At 41.5% G+C, this 21,242-nt stretch overlaps 1 protein-coding gene across 1 annotated transcript in view; it reads right to left on the bottom strand.

The window, feature by feature from the left end:
- SYNE1 (spectrin repeat containing nuclear envelope protein 1) overlaps positions 1-21,242 on the bottom strand; it is a 465,933-nt gene that overhangs the window by 372,849 nt on the left and 71,842 nt on the right. Inside the window, exon 3 of the mRNA XM_058663996.1 lies at positions 18,645-18,706. Coding sequence (XP_058519979.1) covers positions 18,645-18,706 — 62 coding nt within the window. The remainder of the gene's footprint in view (positions 1-18,644; positions 18,707-21,242) is intronic.

The raw sequence follows: 21,242 nt of genomic DNA, 5'->3' as shown, positions 1-21,242 counted from the left end.
TTCAAACTCAATTTTGAAATTTTAGTCATGGTATAGGAATATACAATTTACCATCTTCATCATTTCAAATGTACCATTCAGTAATGTTACATATTTCTACATCATCTTGCAGAAGAGAGGACGGCTTAATCTTATAAGCCTGAAATGCAGCTCATTAAATGCCAACTCCTCATTTCCTGTTCTCAGCCACTGGTATCCATCACTCCACCTTATGTTCAATGATTCAACTGTCTTCAACAGAGGAGTACTTGTCAATTTGTGATTCACTTACATTTCTTAGCATAATATCCTCAAGGGTCCATCAAGATAGAATCTAAATGGATCAAAGACCTAAACCTACATCCAGAAACCTTCAAACTTCTGGAAGAAAATGTTGGAAACACACTGCAACACTTAGGGGTAGGCCCTGACTTCCTAAAAAAGACTCCAAAAGCAGTAGAAATCGAGACCAAAATAAACAATTGGGACCTCATCAAACTAAGAAGCTTCTGTACAGCTAGAGAAACAATCAACAAAGTAAAAAAAAACAACCTACAGAATGGGAGAAGATCTTTGCACACTACATAAGAGATAGAGGGCTGATCTCCAGAATATACAAAGATCTCCAGAGAAACCAAAACACCAGAGCAAACAAACTGCTCAAGAAATGGGCATGGGAAATGGGCAGACATTTCACAAAAGAACAAACCCAAATGGCAAACAAGCATATGAAAAAATGCTCAAGTTCCCTGGCAATAAGGGAAATCCAAATGAAGACTACAATGAGGTACCACCTAACTCCAGTAAGGATGGCACACATACATAATACCACCAACACTTGCTGGCGAGGATGTGGGGAACTGATACAGTGAAGCAGAGAGATTCCTGAGCAACAATGCTTATGAAAGCACTCTCCCCAACAGTCAAAATTTGGAGTCTGCCCAGGTGTCCATTAGGTGAATGTGTCATATATAACAATGAAAAATGATCTGGCTATTTCAAAAAGAAACAAAATTTTACCATTTGTAGCAAAATTGACTCAACTAGATGACATCAGGTTGAATCAAATTAAACTCAGAAAGACAAATATTGCCTGTTCTCCCTTTCATGTGGGAGTGAAAATGTATTAAAAAGAACAGAAATATCTATTGGTGTTGCTACAAATACAGTTTTGAGGAGCTTTGGTTTTTGTAAGGCTTTGTGAAACCAATGGTCAAGATTGCCCTGTTACTACACTCCAGTGATGTGCGCTGACTTTAAACTTAACTGTCTGGATGAAATGACCACTTTTCCACTCAATTACTGTCTGTAGCCATTGTCTGTGTTTCCACTACTTGTTGTCTTTATGCTTTTCATGTGTTAAACTTATTCAGTGAAGAATTAGGCCTTTTTACTGCAACACAAAATTTAAAGTATGTAATCTCAAAAATAGTAAGAAGCTGAGATGGAAAAAGTTGGGAGGGAAAGCAGAAGGGGCAAAAGGCAAGCGATAGGGAACACCATTATATTCTTGGGATTTTATCTATAAATCACATGAATCTATTAAAAACTAATTAAAATTTAAAATATGAAATACATGTCAAATGATTTAATATTCGTGATTGTTGCAGAGCCACTGATTCAAACAAAACTCAGCTAGAAAATGCCTACAGGAAATGCACTTGTCACAGATAACTACTTATTTCAGTTTGGGTACACGTTTGTACACAGTCTTGGCTGCTAAACATAATGCATAGTCTTGGCCTAAAATATTCACAAAGCTGCCTCTGTGTGTTGAGGGATGTGAAGGCAAGGGGGCTCAGAAGGTGCCTGTGGTACACGCTATAACCACGTGGACAGTGTGCACTGATGCGGGCCTGAAACATATCACCAACTCCAATTGACGGAAATTCCCATCAGGAGTTATCTCACAGGAGCTATCTCACAGGCTAAGAGAAACTGCACTGTGAAGAACTCCCACCCCAGGATTAGTCCAGAGTTTTTGCTTGCTGTGACGACTATTTTCTGGGTGGGAACAAGTGAACTAACAGGAACAGAGAGGAGTGGGAAGGGCAGGAAGGTGGATCATGTACATAGTTCCCTCCAAAGGGGTTGGCAAACTGCCCACCACACCGAAATGCCTCAAAATGTCAAACCAGCCTTGGATATGATGAAGAAAGTCATGATTCTCACCACTGATGGGAGCCAAGTAAAACATTTTTAATGTCAAGAGTCTGTCATTTATTTGAAAATTTTAATGGCATATTCCCAACATCCCCAGAGACAAAATCAAACCATCTAAAAAGGTTGTTTCTCTCAATCCCTTTGAAAACACACCACCGTGATGATTTTCCACCTCTCCTTGGCAAAGGTGGAGAACTCCCATTATTTGTTTCCTGTGACAGCCTAATCCTTTCCACTTCCCTGATTGTTTCATTCCATTCTGAATAAACAGCCCACCGACAATAACTGCCCTGCACCCCAGCTACTGGAGGACATCCGTTCAGGAAAACCTTGCTCTTAGCATCCAGGTGCAACAAAGTACTTCCTCACTAGGTATAACTCTCCCAGTAAGCTGGGGTTGTCCTGACTCAGACCCACACTCCAAATCTGATCATTTGATAAACCTTTTTATCTTCAAAATTCGTCCAGAATGCACTCACCTTCACTACCTGCACCAGCACCACTTCGGCCCAAGTCCTTTGCCTGCATGATTTGCAAGACCTCCAGCTAGTCTCTGTCCTCCTGCCCTAGTGCCTCTTCAGATGGGTCAACAGGACAGCATCTTTACCTTCTTTGCTTTCTCCCCCATGAAGATATAACCAGCATCACGCAGGGATTATTTTTTTCTGATTTGTTGACTGCTCCATTCTCAGCACCCGGAGCAGCACCCAGCTAGCAATTAAAAATGCCTCATGAATGAGTGTGTGCACAAATGAAATCTATTTCTAAAGAAGCGATTTTGAAAAATTTTTGATAAGTATAAATTTATGTATGAGACTTGCATCTATGCTATAAATTTATACTATAAATAAATGCTTATTTTGAAGTGATTTTTGTAATCTTTTCTGTTATATCTGGAATAAATTTTGAGTATACTTATGATTACAAATCTATACAAGTAGACTTATTTTCCAATTTCATGAAAGTGTAATTAACAAATCAGTTATATACAGTTAAATTATAAAATTATTCTATGCTTTGTTATAAATACATGTATATGTGTAAATACACTGTAAGTAATTAAGTTAATGTTCTCAGCATTATTTTATATTTTAACACAACATTAGAACAACAAAGTATGATTTCTGGGGTGAATTATTACACATTTTTAAATTCTTTCTGTCCTTGTCTTAGTTCATTAAGAGTCTCACAATGGGAAGAATTGAGATGGAGGATGGGGTGGGGACACGTTTGAACAGATGGAGAACTGTTGGCCAGTGTGAAGCAGACAGGGCACATTCCAGGATGTAGGGGAGGACAGAGCAATGGCAGAGGGGGTGCCTGGAGACTGGCAGGTATGGTAGGGGTGGGCAGCAGACACGGCAGTGTAGTTTTGCAGCAGCTGGTGCCCCAACAGCATTCAGCAAAAAGCGATCTGAACTCCACCAGCAACGGGGTGGGAGGGGATGTTTGCCGGGAGCTCAGGAGGTGAACCCAGACAGGGAACTGCTTTTCCTGATCTGTTTAATTTGACCAGGAGCAGAGACAAAGCAGCAGGCCCTGGGTGGGCGGTCTGGGAACAGGGTGGATTTCACAGCCCAGTCTGCCTCCTAGAGCCGAATTAGGTGCCATTTTGTTCAGGGAGGCGAGGGCTTCTGGCATGACTGTGCATGCACTGGGATAGGAGTGAACACATTTTTGACTCAGTGAAATGCAGCAATGTGGCATCCTGCAGGTTCGACCCAGGAACAGGTCCGGGTAGCCCTCAGACCTGACGGCCAGCAGGTCAAGAACTCTAGTGGTGACACATCAGGCACTGTTTCGTATGGTGTGGCACAAATTTAAGATTCCAGGGGACAACAATGAGCTGTGCATGTGCTAAGCTTGGCAAGAACTCACTGAGCTCAGTGCATTACACTGGTCCCACAGGAAAATAATACTGACTATGGCATCGTTTGGGTCAAAATAGGTCCGTGTGGCCCTCAAAGCTAACAGCCAACAGGTTCTGGCAAGAGCAGCACCACCAACAATCTAGCTATATAGAACATCTGGTGTCTCCCTAATCCTGGGACCTGCTCCAACTGGAAGTGGGTGAAAGATTGTACAGACAATGATGTAGTCTCAGCACAGTATCACAGGAGGTAGAGACTGGTGAGCCAGGACCTGGGGCTATGGAGACCATGGTGGAAATACAACATAAGAACCCAGACCTGGAACTTGCTGAAGGGAGTGGCACAAGTGACTGCGAACAAAGAGCCGTGTACCAGCTGCAATAAGCAAAATCAAACTGTAGACTTGTGGGTGAAATAGCTTAGAAACTTGCCCCAAGGAGAAGAATCTGATAACCAGATGTACAATGACCAAAAGAGACAGAGGCACAATGAATATTACTGAAGACTCCCCTGCAAAGGAGCAAAACCCTTTGCCAACCTCCAAGTTCAGTGAGGAACACATTAAGAAAATGGTAGATACAGAATTTAAAACACTTGTTATAAAGCTTCTCTTCAACAATGAGAAGCACGTAAAGCAGGCATTCAAGGAATTCAAGGAATATGTCACAGTGGAAAGGAATCAAATGAAAGCTGATATATCAGAAATGAAGAATACCGTGGAGCACATTAAAAGCACAATGGAGTGTCTCCAAAATAGAATGAAGCAAGCAGAAGAAAGAATCTCAGAATTGGAAGATATTTCCTGTCACCAGGGGGAAACAAACAAAAAGCTGGAAGCAGAGCTGGATCAGGCCAAAAAAAGCATTCAAGAATTGAAAGACACCATTAAAAGGCCAAATATAAGAATTATGGGAGTCCCAGAAGGTGCAGAAAGGTAAGTTGGGTTTACAAATGTATTTAATGAAAATTTCCCTAATCTAGAGAAAGAATTGGGAAACAAGATCCAAGAAGGGCACAGAACTCCCAACAGGGTCGACCAAAAGTGATCTTCACCACAACACATGATAATCAAGCTCTCTTCAATCCAAATAAGGAAAAGAACATTAAGTGTGCACTTGAAAAAAACCAACTGACATACAAAGGAATGCCAATTAAACTCACAGGAGATGAGGTTTAGGATCAGATACATTTCCTTCTCCCTTATGTTCTTCAATGTCTCACATTTCCTACAAAACAATGCCCAAACTCTCTTTATGCCTGTTCTTTAACCAACTGCTTTCTTTGTTGTCAATCCACTCTCAAAACCACTGACTTCATGTATTCTGAACTGTCCCGTTGTTTTGATATGCATTTTATTATTTTACTTAATCATGTGAATAAATTTTATGTATTTCACAATATAGATTTAGAAGCACAGTGCATTTGTTCATCCTGCCAATTTTTGGAAGCATTGGTTCTTTTACTTACCCAGCCTCAAGCTACTTCTCAAGCCCTCCTTCAGATTATCTGCGCAATTGGTTGTGCTTCCTTTCTGTGAACTTCCTATGCTTAGCCTTGAAGGAACTTATCACAAGTATATCACATAGCTGCCTTTTCTGCTATACTTTTGGTTTGTAATGATCTATACTGGCTCACCGCTATATCCACAAACCTTATTACATAATAGGTTCTTAGTATGAGTATTTGCTGAATGAATAATGACATGAAAGCATTCAGCATTCTCACATCTCGATGAGAGTTGTTGTGCAAATATTTTGGTCACCACAAAAGGCAGTGATGGGGAGACAATTGTGTTTAGATAAAGTAATGAGAGAAGCATATGATGATGGGTTTGACTAGGATCCCTTCACAAAGAGGGAGGGAGACCATCTACATGTGAAGGGAAATGAAAAGAGTGCTCAACTTCAAGCTAGGAAGACATTCACACCAAGAAATCAGATTTTCTGGCACATTGGAAGGCAGTAGCATGAAGCAGCAAGCCTACTACTGTATCTACCCAAAGGGTATGACCACAATGCGTGAGATACCTACTGCACCACGGTTCTAACAGTGCTATTTTCAACACCCCAAATGTGGAATCAATCAAAGTGTCCATCAGGTAAGTGGACAAAAAAGGTATATATCTATACAGATATAAGTACATACACTTATGTATATATACCCAATGGAATACTAATTGACTATAAAAAATTGAGTTCTATCATTTTCAACAAAAATGGATTCAACTGGTACATAACAAATGGTGGGAAGTAAACCAGACCCAGAAAAACAAACACATTTTCTCTCTTCAATGTGGGAGCTAAAAAATTTAAAAGCAAACAAAAAATAATAAAGCAAGAAATGTCTGTGTGTACTGCAAATATATTTTTGTGAAAGCTTGTTTTATATCTGTCAAATCAATCATTAAGGATATTGTACTACTATGATATGTGATTATAATGTATGAGTGTAATGGTCATCTGTCTATTCAATTATTTTTTATAACCATTATCTGTGTTCCTTCTAAACTATCTTTTTTTACTTGTTAAACTTATTATTCAGTGAAGCCTTGAGCCTTTTACTATGGCATAAGTCTAGAGAATGCTATCTCAACATTTTTTGAAGAAGGGTCCAGAGAACAAAGGAGGATGTATGGCAAAGAAGGGAGAACGAGACAGAGGGAGGAAGGGAAGACAGAACACAAGGAAGGGAGAACAAGACAGAAGGCAAGGAGGGAGAAAGCGATGAGAGGAGGTGAGACAGGAGGCGGTGGGGGCAGGATGGTACGGACGGAGGGTGGGAGGATAGATGGGAAGGAGGAAGGAGGATAGAGGAGGAAGAGAAGATAGGAGGCAAGGAGGGAGGAAGCGAGGGAGCAAGGAGAGGAGGAGGATAAGATAGGAGCAGGGAGGATGACAGGGAGGGAGGGTGGGAGGGAGGGAGAATAAGAGGGAAGAAGTAAATGTCACTGTGTTCTTAGAATTCCATCTGATCTGTTAGATATTCATCAGAAATTAAAATTAAAAGCAAAAACATGAAAAAAAGCCCTCGAATTTCTTGATAAGTTTATCATAGACTTTCAGCCTCAAGAACTCTGAAAAACATTTTTTTAAGATTTACTTATTTTCATTGGAAAGGCTGACTGACAGAGAGAAGGAGAGACACAGAGCAAGATTCTCCATCCTTTGGCTCACTCCCCAAGCGACCACAACAACTGGAGCTGAGAAAATCTTAAGCCTGGAGCCAGGAGACTCCTGCAGGTTTCCCACGCCGGTGCCAGGTCCCAAGAACCTGGCCAGTCCAGGGAACTGGAAGGGAAGTGGAGCAGCTGGGACGCAAACTGCCGCCCACACGGCAAACTGATGCCCACGTGGGAAACTGGTGTGTGCAAGGCAAGGACTTCAGCCACTAAGCTACCACACTGGGCTGAAAAAACAAGGCTTTTTTGTTTAACTTGGTCAGTCTGCAGAATTTCATACAGCAGCTTGAGACTGCTTGGGAGTCATAATATTGAATTGCAACACTGTCACTGGTTTGCTACATAGTTATGTGTTCATTACCTCCAACCTGTAAGTGTATATCTAGAAATCTGATTACTGCACAGGCATAATAAATACACAGCTAGTGGGGCCAGCGAGGTGGCATAGCAAGCTACTACTCTGCCTTAAGTGTCAACATCCCATATGGCACTGATTCATGCCCTGGTTGCTCTATTTCCACTCTGGCTACCAGATTATGGCTGGAAAAGCAGCAGATGGTGGCTCACTGGACACTGTGGCTGTGTGGGGAGTGAGCCAGCATATAAAAGAAATCTTCTCTCTGTAACTTTGCCTTTCAGATAAAAATGAAATAATTAAAAAAAAAACACAGTAGCCCTACCATGTAGAAACATGCCTTGCTGATGAGTCCTGAAAAGCTGGACCTATATCAGATAGTTTTGAAAAACAATCAGCATTGATGTGCAGGCATTTGATACGGTGGTTGTGGCATTGCTCGGGATGCTGTACCATATTGTGGGTCATTGCATGGCCTAAACTGTTAAAAGTAAGTATTTCAGAAGACCACCACATCTCCTAAAATTTGCAGAAAACAGCCTTACCAGACTGCAAAGATAGCTGGTCAGAAACTGTTAATAATGGCAAATATTAGTGGGCACACATGCAGAAGCAGACGAGGTACTGTGGGCGCCAACATACATTAAGTAAGAATGCCTGCTTCATTCTATGACTGGCTAACAAAAACATGCCCTCCCTCAAAGTATCTCGCTATTGTCATTATCTTAGTTACTAGTTACTAATCAAGTATAAATTTTATTGGAGATACTTTATTGTAAACACTACCACTGTCTGACTATGTTTAAACATTGTGCCAAGACCCTGGTTTTATGAATCTGCTCATTCTTTTTTTAAGATTTATTTATTTTTACTGCAAAGTCAGATATACAGAGAGGAGGACAGACAAGGAGGAAGATTTCCTATTTGATGATTCACTCCCCAAGTGGTTACACCGGCCAGAGCTGAGCTGATTCGAAGCCAGGAGCCTCTCCCAGATCTCCCACGTGGGTGCAGTGTCCCAGGGCTTAGGGCTGTCCTCAACTGCTTTCCCAGACCACAAGCAGGGAGCTGCATGGGAAGCAGGGTGGCCAGGATTAGAACCAGCATCCATATGGGATCCTGGTGTGTGCAAGGCGAGGACTTTAGCTGCCAGGCCATCACACCAGGACCATGAGTCTGTTAATTCTTGAAGACTGTTTGCTTGCAGCACTGCTGGTAAAAGAGACCTGGAGCAGCCAGATTTCACAGCCTCTTGTTTCAGTCCCTGCCACTGGACAAAGGGCTCCTTGGTTTCCCCAATTAGAAACATTAACCCAGGTCTGTCTCTTTCATTTTATGCATCACCAATCCTCTTTCCAGCTGACCTGACACTTTGCCGTGCTGGACACAGTATCACTCCATATTGCAGTGCCTCATTCCAATCTGATATGGCTTCCTACAACTACATACCCTGGAAGGTAGCAGGTGACAGTTCAAGAAATTGGTTTCCGGATACCCAAAACATGGGTCCAGCATTGGCCACTTCAGGCAATTGTGGAATAAACTGGCAAATAAGGGATCTCTCCTACCCTCCTTCTTTCTGTCCTTAAAATAAGTCATAAAATAATAAAAACAATTGTGATAACTACAAAAAAGACTCCATACTTTCTTTGTATTAACAGCATGAGACAACGCACATGTCTTCCTAAGAAGGAACTACAGGTTCTCTGTTTACAGATGGAGCTCCAATCCTGAAAGGAATTCCCTGAAATAACTACCATCAATACTAGTATTACATTTAGAATCTGTGATTTATGATGTTTTGTGTAATTGCAAAAGCATTAGGTCATTGATTTGAAGACAAAGTACACATAAAAAAGAACAGAATAATCTACATTTTTGTACTGAAGATGGAATAAGACAGACACAAGAAATTCTTAGATTTTTGCCCCACTAATAAGTGTTAGGGGTAGGACATGTTGCAAGACCAGACTGTGCAAATATTAATGCCTTCTGTCTTTATAATTACTGTCATAATATTTATAAGGAATCATTACATAGAATAAATGTTATCAATAAGAGATTTTCTATCTTTTTAGGTAAACAGTTTATTAGTCTGGAACTGAGAAAAGCAATCAAGAACAAAAATGAAAATTTTGTATTTAATAGTCAAATTCATCCTCATCAGCGTCTCTGCTCATCTTGCAATATACCCAATATTGAATAACCTTAACACAAAATGTCCAACTTTTTGCCCCTAGACTAAATAAGCCAGCTTTTAAAATTCCCATATTAAAAAATAAAGCTACTCTAGAAAATGAATCTATTTAATTTTTTAAAATTTTTGATGATGTTTACATAGTTCACCAGATTAGGAAAAGCAGAGAACTAGGGGAAAATGGGTGAGACCATCGTTCCCAAATTTTTCTTTTCTTACTCCCGTATCGGGGGAAAGGGAGAGGAATGCACCCAGTCTCCCAAACACTGCAATATCCAGGGATGGAATACAGCTACCTGATATTATCCCAGGGTGGCCAATATGGAGGATCCTTCGAGGGTTCCACCCAAGTGGTTTCAATAGTTCTGAAATGCTGTTGATCTCATCAATCCAAGAATGGGGAAATATTCTACAGTCCATCTGCCGACACAGTCCACCCCAGAGTCTCCATTTGCCCAAATATTTACTGTCAATGCTTGGTTAAAGTAGTTGAGCAATTTTTCTGCTCTCCTGCCTCCACTATGTTACCAGATGTCCTCTGCATACCCCAATGGATTGCCATATCCCCCATGTCCATCTTGACATGCTGTCCACTACTGCATCCAACCACTGAGGAGGCCTACTTCTGACACATGCACTCCACAGTTTGACCACAGATTCTAAAATTCTCCCCAGGTTGGAGTTTTAAATCTGTACTTAGTTGGGGAGATCCCCAAAGAAACCTCATTTGAGGTTATCCTGGATCTAACTCTTGTGTGTGCTTGCTAGTACAGGGTCCAGCTCCATCCGTCACCCAAATCAACTCACACACACACACACTGGTAGTTGCAATTTCTGGGTCAGTTCTATCTCCAAGCCCATCTCACATAATCCAATGGATGCTATGGGCAAGTGCAACCATGCCCATCACACTCAGGTCTGATGTACACCAGTGGGATCAACAGCATAGTCAGAATGACACCCAATAATCCCCACTAAGCCTGCCCCAGCCTTGGTTCCTGCACTTGCCAGTATGTATATCAGACTGGTTCAGTCTATCCCACACCCCATTCAACTCTCATATACATCAGTGGGCACTGAAGCCTAGCTCAGCCCAACCAACATCCACTATCCAGCCCACACTCCTGCTGGCAGGTCCTACTGTCTCTCTATCCACACCTACCTCCTTAATGCTCACCAGTGGGAGTTGCAGACCATCAGAGACTTACCCAAAGTTTGCCTACTGGGCCCATTCCCAGCCCCAGATCTTTCACTCTTCAGGTGGCTCTGCTTTTTAGCCTGATAGGACTCACCCCCAGTCCCAGTACTTGCCAGCTGGTTCTGTGACAAAGCCCAACCAGTCTGCACTTAACTCTAGTTCATGCATGTATCAGTGGATACAGTTGGGCAGCCCAGCCTGGCTCTCCTCTAACGCAGGTTACATGCAGTCCAACAGGTGTTGTAGCCCTGACTAGCCTGGTCTATCCCCAGTTCCAATACTCATGCTCACCAATGGGAGCAGTGGCCCAGCAGGAAAGACTAGTCCCACAACCCTCTAACTGACTTGCACCATCCCTCCCCCACTGCCCAGGTCTCATGCGCAGTGAGTGGTGGGTGCTGGAGCCCAGTCTGGCATGGCTCATTTCACCTCAACATTTGCCAGTGGGTGCTGTAGCCTAGCCCAGCCTGGCCAAGTCCACCCCCAGTTCCAGCTCATGCTGGTGGATGCTGTAGCCTAGCCCAGTCCAGCCAGTCCCCAGTCCCAGCCCTAATGTAAACTGACTGGTGCTGTGACTCGACCTAATTCTTCTTGCACCAGGTCTTGGTTCTCAGATCTGCCAGCTGGTGTTAAGAACTGGTCCAGTCTGCCCTTTCCCAGACTTGACCCACACATATGCCAGTGGGTACTGTAACCTGGCCTGGTCTGGGCTGATCTGAGCCTTGTTTTTAGGGTTTTTGTTTGTTGTTTTAATTTTTCTTGAAAAGTAAGGTCTACAGAGAAAAGAAAAAAAGAAGAAGAGAAAGATTTTCATTCCCAAAGTTGCTGCAAAGGCAAAAGTTGAGCCCATCAGAAGCTAGAAGCCAGAATCTTTTCCCAGATCTCCTACACAGGTATAGGGTCCCAAGGTTTTGGGCCATCCTCTATTGCCTTTCCAGGACACATGTAGGGAGCTGGATGGGAAGTGGAGCAGCCAGGAAATGAACTGGGTTTCCCAGATCTCTCACACAGGTATAGGGTCCCAAGGTTTTGGGCCATCCTCTACTGCCTTTCCAGGACACATGTAGGGACCTGGATGGGAAGTGGAGCAGCCAGGAAATGAACTGGTACCCATATGGGATCATGGCAGTTGCAAGGTGAGGATTTAGCTGGGAGGCTATTCTGTTGGGCCCCCAGCCATGGTTCTTAGAGACTGAATCCTGACAAAGGAGTTCCCAAGGCTCCTCTATCAGGTCTCCTTCCAGTGGCAGATTCTGCACATACCAGAGGCCGAAATTGATCAGAACAACCACTGGCATGCACACTTTCTGTGTCTGGGAACAGGTAAGGCTGGTGCTTGCAAGGGCCAGAGTGGTATAGGATGATCTGGGCTAGGTCTCAGCTCCCAGTCTACTCCCAGTTCCAGCTCTCATTGGCAGGTGCTGCAACCTATCTCTATCCAGTCTGCTCTCATCCCTGTCTCATGCAAACTAGTAGGTGTGATACGCTAGCCCAGCATGCCTGTACTCCAGCCTGGTTCTTGCACATGTCAATGGGCTAAGGTTTGGCATGGCTCTGCCTGGTCCATTCCCTTCCTGAAGCAACCCACATAGCTGCCGATGGCTGGAGCTACCTTGCGCGGCCTGATTAAACTCCAGACCTGAATCACATGCTCACCAGTGGGAGCTATGTCCAACCAGGGGAGTTTCCCAAGTTCCTCTGTCATGCCCACTCACAGACTCAGAACTCACATATGCTGGCAGGTGGTACTAGGTCCTTACCCAGCATAGTCTGCCCCCTCTGTCCTTGCCTTTGTATCAGCTGATGAATGTTACAGTCTAGCCCATGCCATACCCCATGCTTGTGTGTGCCTATGAGTGCTAAAGTCTGGACCAGCCTGGTCTGATCCTAACACCAGTAACCATGAGTGTTCAAGGGTTCCATGGTCATACCTAGCCCAGCCTGTCACTTTCCACAGCTCTTAAGCAAACCAACAGGATTTGTAGTCCCACAGAGGTGGGTCCACATATCCCCCATAGAATCTGTCCCCAGACTGGCTCTCTAACATGCCCAGCTCAGGTCTCCCATGTGACCTGGTCTGACCCATAAAGTTCCTCTAGCATGCCGCTTCTAAGCCACTTAGTCTCAGCACCCCCAATTACCTGCATGTACAGTTCCCTTGTTGATGGAAATCCCTCAGAAATCACTCCTTGCCTGCAACATACTCCCTTAGCAGAGTTTCCTCCCACATATCTCCTTACCCCCTTCCCTGATCAATCCATGGAGCAAGCATGTGGGGAAATCCCCAGGCTCGTTCCTCCTGCCTGGACGAGAGCCCCCAGGTCCCCAAATGCCCCCGCTGGTGCCATTCCCCAGGCTTGCTGCAAGTCTGCCACCCAGACCCTCATGAATGTGCTGTATTGCCAGATGGCCCAGATAAAATGGTGCTCTCACAGGCCACTGCGATGAGTCTGTTTTCAAAGGAGATTCTTTAAAAAAGAGAGATATAAATTTTCTAAATAAGGACTTTAAAAACCTATCCTTCAATGTAGAATTTTAACTCTTGCAATACTTCATTTTAAGGAAGGCATTACTTAAGTATTACTAAGAAACACTAGCTTTAAATACTAGATATTAAAACATGATTATTCTATTTTACATCTATAAAATCATCATACCACAAAAGTTCCCAGACAAAAAGAACCTGAAAAATATTTTAAAAACTGCATTTCAGAAAATATTTGAAAACATTTTTCTGTCTAGTTAATACTTTTCTCAGGTAAAATAACTTGGTACACATTGGAACATTGGCTATTTAAAAGCAGTATCTTGATTATTAGCATGAAAATATTTTTGACATGGCTATTCTCTATATTAGTGGATGTCAAGTGAATTTTATATGTGGAGGTGGGAGACAAAACACAGGAATAAAATACACTTTAACTTCAGTGGCTTAGTGAAGAGAGGATATGAAATCATTACAAATCACAGAGCTATGTGGAAGAGGTGGAAGAGTAACTATTGCACAAGAAAACAGGTGAGAAAGAAGTTAGCTCATCACTGCCGTCATGTCAGGGTTGACTTCCCATCATGTTCAGTTGAGCAGAAATCCTCATTTGCTTTACACTAGACCTCAGAGAGAAGATGGGGCTTGTTTTAGACTTGACATCCATGTCCAACTCAAAAGTTTCTGTGCTGAGGTCCTAATGCCAATGCGAGAATATTTGGAGAAAGAAATCTTTAGGCAGTAATCATGTTTGAGTGAAGTCATAAGAGCAGAATTCCTATGGTGGAATTGCTTATTGTCTTGGTAAAAAGATGAAGATAGCAGAGGTAGCTGGCTGGTTGGCTGGCGCTCTCCCTGCAACCCAAATCCGTGTGTGTGTGTGTGTGTGTGTGTGTGTGTCTTTCTCCTATGTGCGGACACAATCCTTCAACCATCCAGGAAGACTATATTCACTAAGAACGAACGGTGTTGACACTTTGACCTAGGGCTTCCAGCCTCTAAGTATGAGATGTAGATACTTGCCGCTTGACCTTCCAGTGTCTGGTGCCTTATTATAGAAGCCTGAACTAATATAGGGTTCAAATTCAGTGACAAGAAAAAACTGACAGTGATTACCAAACACATAAGAAAAAGTAAACACACAATATAGCAAACTAGACTGAATCTAACATATTTTAGAACCTAGGTCTCATCAAAGTTGCCATTATGGTGAGTCCACGGTTAGGCAAGAATGTCTCCAATGTGTAGGATAAACAACCCACCTGGGCTTACTTTGCAAACAAGGACAACGAAAAACTTGCTTCACAGAAACTCTGAGAGATAGAGACAGACTTTGAGGTGGGTCAGCTTGCTTTGCATGGATTATTTTATTTATTGGGAAATGTTTCTATTCTAATGGATGCAGGCCTGTTCCATCACTGAAAATGTGTTCTCTGGGAGAGCTATCAATGCAGATGGGTGATCAGTAGCTAAGGTGAGTATGAACAGACTAGTGAACTGCTTTTCTGGGATGCTTGTTGAGGTCATGGGCACAGCCTGGGATGCTGCAGAGCCTGGCTGACCACACAATGTGTGTGCCTGTGTGCATGCCATGTGCTGCTAGAGTGATGAGAACACACACAACCCAGCAGTGCAGACTGGCTGTGGGAATAAGTCTGCTTGCAAAAAGAGCAACAAACTAACATCATATCTTTATCCAGAGGCCTTATAAAAAAAAAACAGAATGACTGTTTCTATTCTATCCTTTGCAGAATTCTTAGAAATGGACATATTGTAAAGGGGAGGGAAGGGTGTGCTGCTTTTTAACTTTGCAATAATCAAGGTTAAAATAATCGCAATATATTTTATCATAATAATCACAAGATTCATGTAATCACAATGTGACTTCATTGAGACCTCAAAGTCTCAAAATTGTAGGCTGAATCTGACTTTATAGGAATGAAAGAGAGAGAGAAAAATGGGAATCAAGAAGTGATGGAGGGCCCAGCGGTGTGGCCTAGCGACTAAAGTCCTCGCCTTGAAAGCCCCAGGATCCCATATGGGTGCCGGTTTTAATTCCGGCAGCTCCACTTCCCATCCGGCTCCCTGGTTGTGGCCTGGGAAAGCAGTCGAGGACGGCCCAAGGCATTGGGACCCTGCACCCGCGTGGGAGACCTAGAAGAGGTTCCTGGTTCCTGGCTTCGGACTGGCGCGCACAGGCCGTTGTGGCTCACTTGGGGAGTGAAACGTCGGATGGAAGATCTTCCTCTCTGTCTCTCCTCCTCTCTCTGTAAATCTGACTTTGTAATAAAAATAAATCTTTAAAAAAAAAAAGAAATGATGGAGACAGGGAGACTGTGAAACATGGAAAGGGGAGGAGACAGGGATAGAGCATCTTAGAGAACAGGGCGCGGTGAGGTGGGAAGGGACAACATAGATCAGAGACGGGAGAGAGGCACATGAAAGAATGGGAGATGTAGAGTTGGAAACATCAAATCCAGGTAAGGAAGAAGGTAGGTGAAGGATGTGAAGAGAACAAGAGATGACTACAGAATCAGCAGCTGAGACAGACCTGGACATAAACACCAACATCACAGTCATCCTAAAACTCCACTGCTACTGCAATGTAAGAAGGCTCAAACTCAATCGGAGAATGTTCTTCAGATACAAGTGAGTCCACAGTGGGGAAACTGTCTCCAAGGAATATGTGGTTTTGATTCTGCTTATAAGATTTGATAGTATTGAATTCAGTAGATACAGCAGTAAGAGTATCATTTTCCAACTTCAATATTTCAAGATAGCTGAAAGAAAACAAGTGTAGTGAAAATTCACACTTTTAAAGTCCACCATTTTAAGGACTACTGTGGGTCAGTTGTAGAGATAATAATTTACTTGTCCTTTCAAAACAATGTCATTCAAGTAAAAATGTATAACAGAAGAAACACCAACTTCCAGGGTATGAAGATGGATGCTGTGAAGTAACCTGTGATAAGCACTCATCATGGAGCCTAGAATTATTAATCATTGTTCAATATTTTTTATAAATGATCTGATGTGTTTATCATTCAAGGGTTCTGGCTGTTGTATTTATTAGATACCTCTAATTGATAGCATTATAATAGAGCTACTATGATTTATTGGTTTAAACTCCAAGAATTAACATGTATTTTAAAATTTCTTAAGATGCTTAAAATGTTAGGAAAATAAAACACAAGACAGTTCAAAATGATAAAAGACGAGCTAATGTTTTCCGCTCTGCAGCGGATTCCTAACAAGCACCAGGAGTTTGGATTCTGGAATGCCAGACGCAGGAAAGCCAGGACAGGTCGGGAAACGGCAAAGAGGAGGAGGGGAAGGAGCATGTACTATGAGACAGGTTCACTTTTACATTTTTGGTCAGACTCCATGAATAAAAGAAACTTGCACTACTTATTAAAGATAAGGCTTATTTAAACAGGAAATAGTAGTAGCGACAAGATCAAAACACTGGACAGGAAGTGAGAACAGAAAGACACACTGATAGATCTTATTTATAATAAATATAATAATCAATTGTCACATGAATATCCAAAGCAACCTGTGGTAATGATAAATGATAAAACAAATTTTAAAATAAGCTCCTGACCTCACATTCCTCCTCTGTATCTTTTATGCCGCGGCATGCATTTGGATTATGTTCCCACTTCATCAGGAAGCATGATACAAAAAAAAATGTACCTTAAAAGTGTCCCCAAAGATATTTACCAACTTCTATTTTAAAATACATACTGATTATTTACAAATGATTGCAGCCAATCAGACTGGATTTTTCTCAGATACCCTTCTTGCCTTTTATTTGAGAAGACAGGATTATTATCTCGTCCAGATACCTTCCAATACTGACATCTTTTTGAGATACTAATTTAGTTTGCTCACTTTCAATTCAACAAAAATCTCAGAGTATTCACCTTGTGTCAAACACTGTAAATGCTATGGTAAACAATGCAAATTTTATTACAGTGAGACTCATAGTATAATGTGGAAAATAGTAAAAAGATGCAGAATATTTCAATAGGAACTGAGAATTTTTAAAAATCATAATTGTGCTTTAGAAAATTATTCTAAGAATAGAAATCACATGGGTATCCTAAGCTGTATGTCCAAGAGCTTTAGTATTCCATATCATAAACAACTTCGAACCAAACGCAATCATCATGAGGCAACTGGCTAACCTCATGGCCATTAAAGTGACTATGCAAGTCTGTCTACTGACATAAAATGTTTTTAGGGAAATACATCCATCTTTTAGCATTTTTCAATGATTATTTTCCATAATACATTTTTGTAAGGATAGGGATAGGGCTATACATTCATTTAACAAACAGTCTCCTATAAAACTGTATGAAACCCTCAAGCTTTGCTAACCATGTAAGTTAACTGCAGAAGCACAACTAATTTTAGAACTGGCTTAATATAAATGGCTAAGCATTGTGTAATTGCAAAAAAAAGGGGGGGGCAAGGGGGTGGTGCTGGGAAAGTCCTTGATCAAAAACTGTCACAGGGTCAGGTCTTAAATACCAAGGGCACTGCCCTCATTCTCACTGAATTCAGACAACTCTCCTATACATGGATCTTTTCCTGTTGCTGCTGTTTTGCAAACACGATGCTTCTCCATTTCTGTCAGAATAAGATTGACTTCACTGTAATATACCAAGACTGAATTATACATTATTGTTTATGTTCCAAGGCAGGGCCATAACTAGATAGAAACACCCAAATACAACATAATACCAGTAAGGATGAAGCAGGATTGTTTAGCTGAAGTGCTGCCCTTATACCAGGGTTACTTTTTGTCAAAGTATCTAAGAGGGGAATGGAGACAAAATCACCACGTCCTCAGACCAAAATCTGTGCTCAATAGAGACCAGTCATCGTTCCTTTCTGTCCCAAACAGGAGCAAATATACACAATAACTCAGCACAAATTCTTGGCATGATGCACGTTATTGCTGAAGATATAACTGGATAAAATATTTCAGCAGGATTCATAGAACAGACTTGAAGTAACTGCTCATATTTAGATCCATCATTGCATTTCTTCCTAAAGGCAATGTCAGTAAATGCTGTACCTTAGCAAGAGTGAATCAAGAGAACTGGTAACAGTGACAAAACACAGTGAGAGTAGCTTTCCTTTGTGTGATGCATTTATGGAGGTATTGGCTAAAATAAGTTGACTTATAATTGTAGGTAGTTTCCTTTACCTTGGCCAGATGGGAGTTGATCCACTTTGTAAAAGTGCGTTTTTGTACAATCTCTTGCTCATCTAGAAGAATAAAAAGAAATGTTATTAGATAATATAATACGTCATGAGGCTATATCGTGAATAGAATTCACTGATAAAACAACTATAGAAGTAATGTCAAGATTGCTTTATCTTCCAATTTATTAACTTTTGGTCTGAAGAACCAATAATTCCAAATATGTTAATTAGACTGCTTATTTAAAGAGTCACCAAGCACTTTGAAATTTGCAATGCTAGTCCCTGTATACCTTCATTTGCTTATTAAAATGTCTTTACATCTCAACAAATTGTTTTTTTAAAAAATCGCCATTGGCGAGCATGCATTTGGCTTAATAGATTTCCAGTTCAGATTCCTGCATTGCTCAGTAACAGTGTCTGAGTTCAGTGCTTGGATCTGGCTCCTGACTAGCTACTGCTAACACAGCTGGTAATGGTTCAAGTGCTTAGGTCCTGGGAGATTCGGCTCCCAGCTTCCATCATATTCCAGCCAGGATTTCTGCAGTCATTTGGAGAATATTCCAATCAATAGAATCGCTTGGCTTCACCCTCTCTAGACTTCACATAAATATTTTTACAGTTCTTTGAGACCAATAAAATGCTAAGGTTTATGCACTTTGCAAAGAAAGAGAGAGACCATCAGGACAGATCTGGATGTGGAGCTGGATGAGTAAGGGCAAATGCATAGAAGGCAGCTACTCCGCAACATAACGAAACACAGCAGTAATCAGGCATCACAGAAATGAAATCCATATGGGGAGCATGACAAACACATCCTAGTGTAACTTCCAAGAGTTCCTACATTCTGAATGGGCAAAGTGTAGGTAGAACATGTGACTTGCTCCTACCCACTTCAGAACAAAACCAATAAATCTGCTCATGTTACTTTGGACAACTGAATGTTAGCTGAAGGGATAGAGAGAGTCTCCTGCCTGCCTAAAAGGGCCAAAGAGCCGTGCTGTGAACTGCCTATGGAGCAGGTCCATGGCAGGAGATTCTGAATCCCAGCTGAGCCCTCAGAACCGCTGCATCCGGAAGCAATGCAATCAGCTCAGAGTTTGAAAGCGGACTCTTCCCTAATGGAACATCTAGATGAGGTGCAATTCAGCTGCTCTTTGAGGATGGCCTTGAGACCCTGTGAAGATGACACAGCTAAGTGAGTATACATCCCTGATCCATGAAAACTTGGAAATAACAAATGTGACGAAAACAAAAAGGGAGAAAAAGTCCCAAGAGATTTTAATTAGAAAAATAGAGACATGCATGCCATAAAAATCAGTTTAACACTTCAGAAAGAGATCTGAAAATCTATATGACCCAGCCAACCCACTCCTGGAAATTGACCAAAACAAAACGAGATCAGCCTTACAGTTATTGTTACGCCCATGTTTACTGCAGCTCAAATCACAGCAGCTAAGATATGAAATTAATTCAAATGTTCATCAGTGGATGACGAGATAAAGAAAATTCTGGCATATATTTTCAACTTGGAATATTACTCGGCCAAAAAGAGAATGAAATCCTGTCTTTTGCAACAAGCTCATTTTTGTTTGAAATAATAACAACATATTCCCAGATTTATGGTTACTAGCAACATGAAATATTTATGGAAAGGAGAGTAATGGGTATCTCCAATCTGCATAAAAAATAATAAACAATATTTATTTATAAGGTTCCTGATCAGGAATCAAACACATTTATACAGACTTACAAAGTTCCTTTGTATATTTGTTCTTGTATTTAAGGTCACATTACTTAAATATATTTTGTTAGTAATGATTTTATTAACATTTTTTCCATCTTCATCACCTGAGAAAAGGATATAGTTTAGCAATTATACCTGCTAGTATTTGTTAAACACACACACAAATGTACACATGTCACTGATCACGTTAGTTCTGATCAAACTAGAGTTTACAAGCTTGTATCCTCCCCACAACTAGATCCAATCTTCTAATTAAAAACAAAATTATAGAGATGAGCTTGCATTAAAACACAACTGGTTAAATAGCATCCTGAAATGCCAACATTTCAAGAAAGTGCAGGTTCAAGTCCTAGCTACTCTACTTCCAGTTCAGCTCCCTAAAATGCTAACGGTGAAAAGCAGTGGAAGACGGCTTGGAGCACCATCATCTGCATGGAGACCTGGGTGGGCTTTCAGGCCCCTAGCCATTACAGGATAGAGATCTCTCACATTCTATAACTTTTAACTTTATAATAAATGAATCTTCAAAAAGAATTAAACAGAACAAAAAATTTTCCTTTATCAGTTTTATTTCTGTTAATGTAATGTATGGTCCAAGTAGTTTTCTTATACCACACTGAATCTGTAAAGAATTTCTGCAATGTTACGTCTTGACTCCTCATTTCCACCAACAACAGTCTCATTCCAGCCATCACTACCTTCTGGATGGCTGATCATTTCCACCTATTGATTGAATCCTGGATCAGACAGCAGGGACTGTGCCTAAGTTAGTTACTAATGCATTTTCCATCATCGCACAGGAGATGCTTAACAAAGAAGTGAATTGACAGTTTGCTGAGGAAGTGCTGCTAAGGT

This window comes from Ochotona princeps, chromosome 1, assembly GCF_030435755.1.
Source record: "Ochotona princeps isolate mOchPri1 chromosome 1, mOchPri1.hap1, whole genome shotgun sequence".
Classification (NCBI taxonomy): Eukaryota; Metazoa; Chordata; class Mammalia; order Lagomorpha; family Ochotonidae; genus Ochotona; species Ochotona princeps.
The sequence above is the reverse complement of the archived record's forward strand: the minus strand, read 5'-3'. Positions and strand labels throughout refer to the sequence as shown.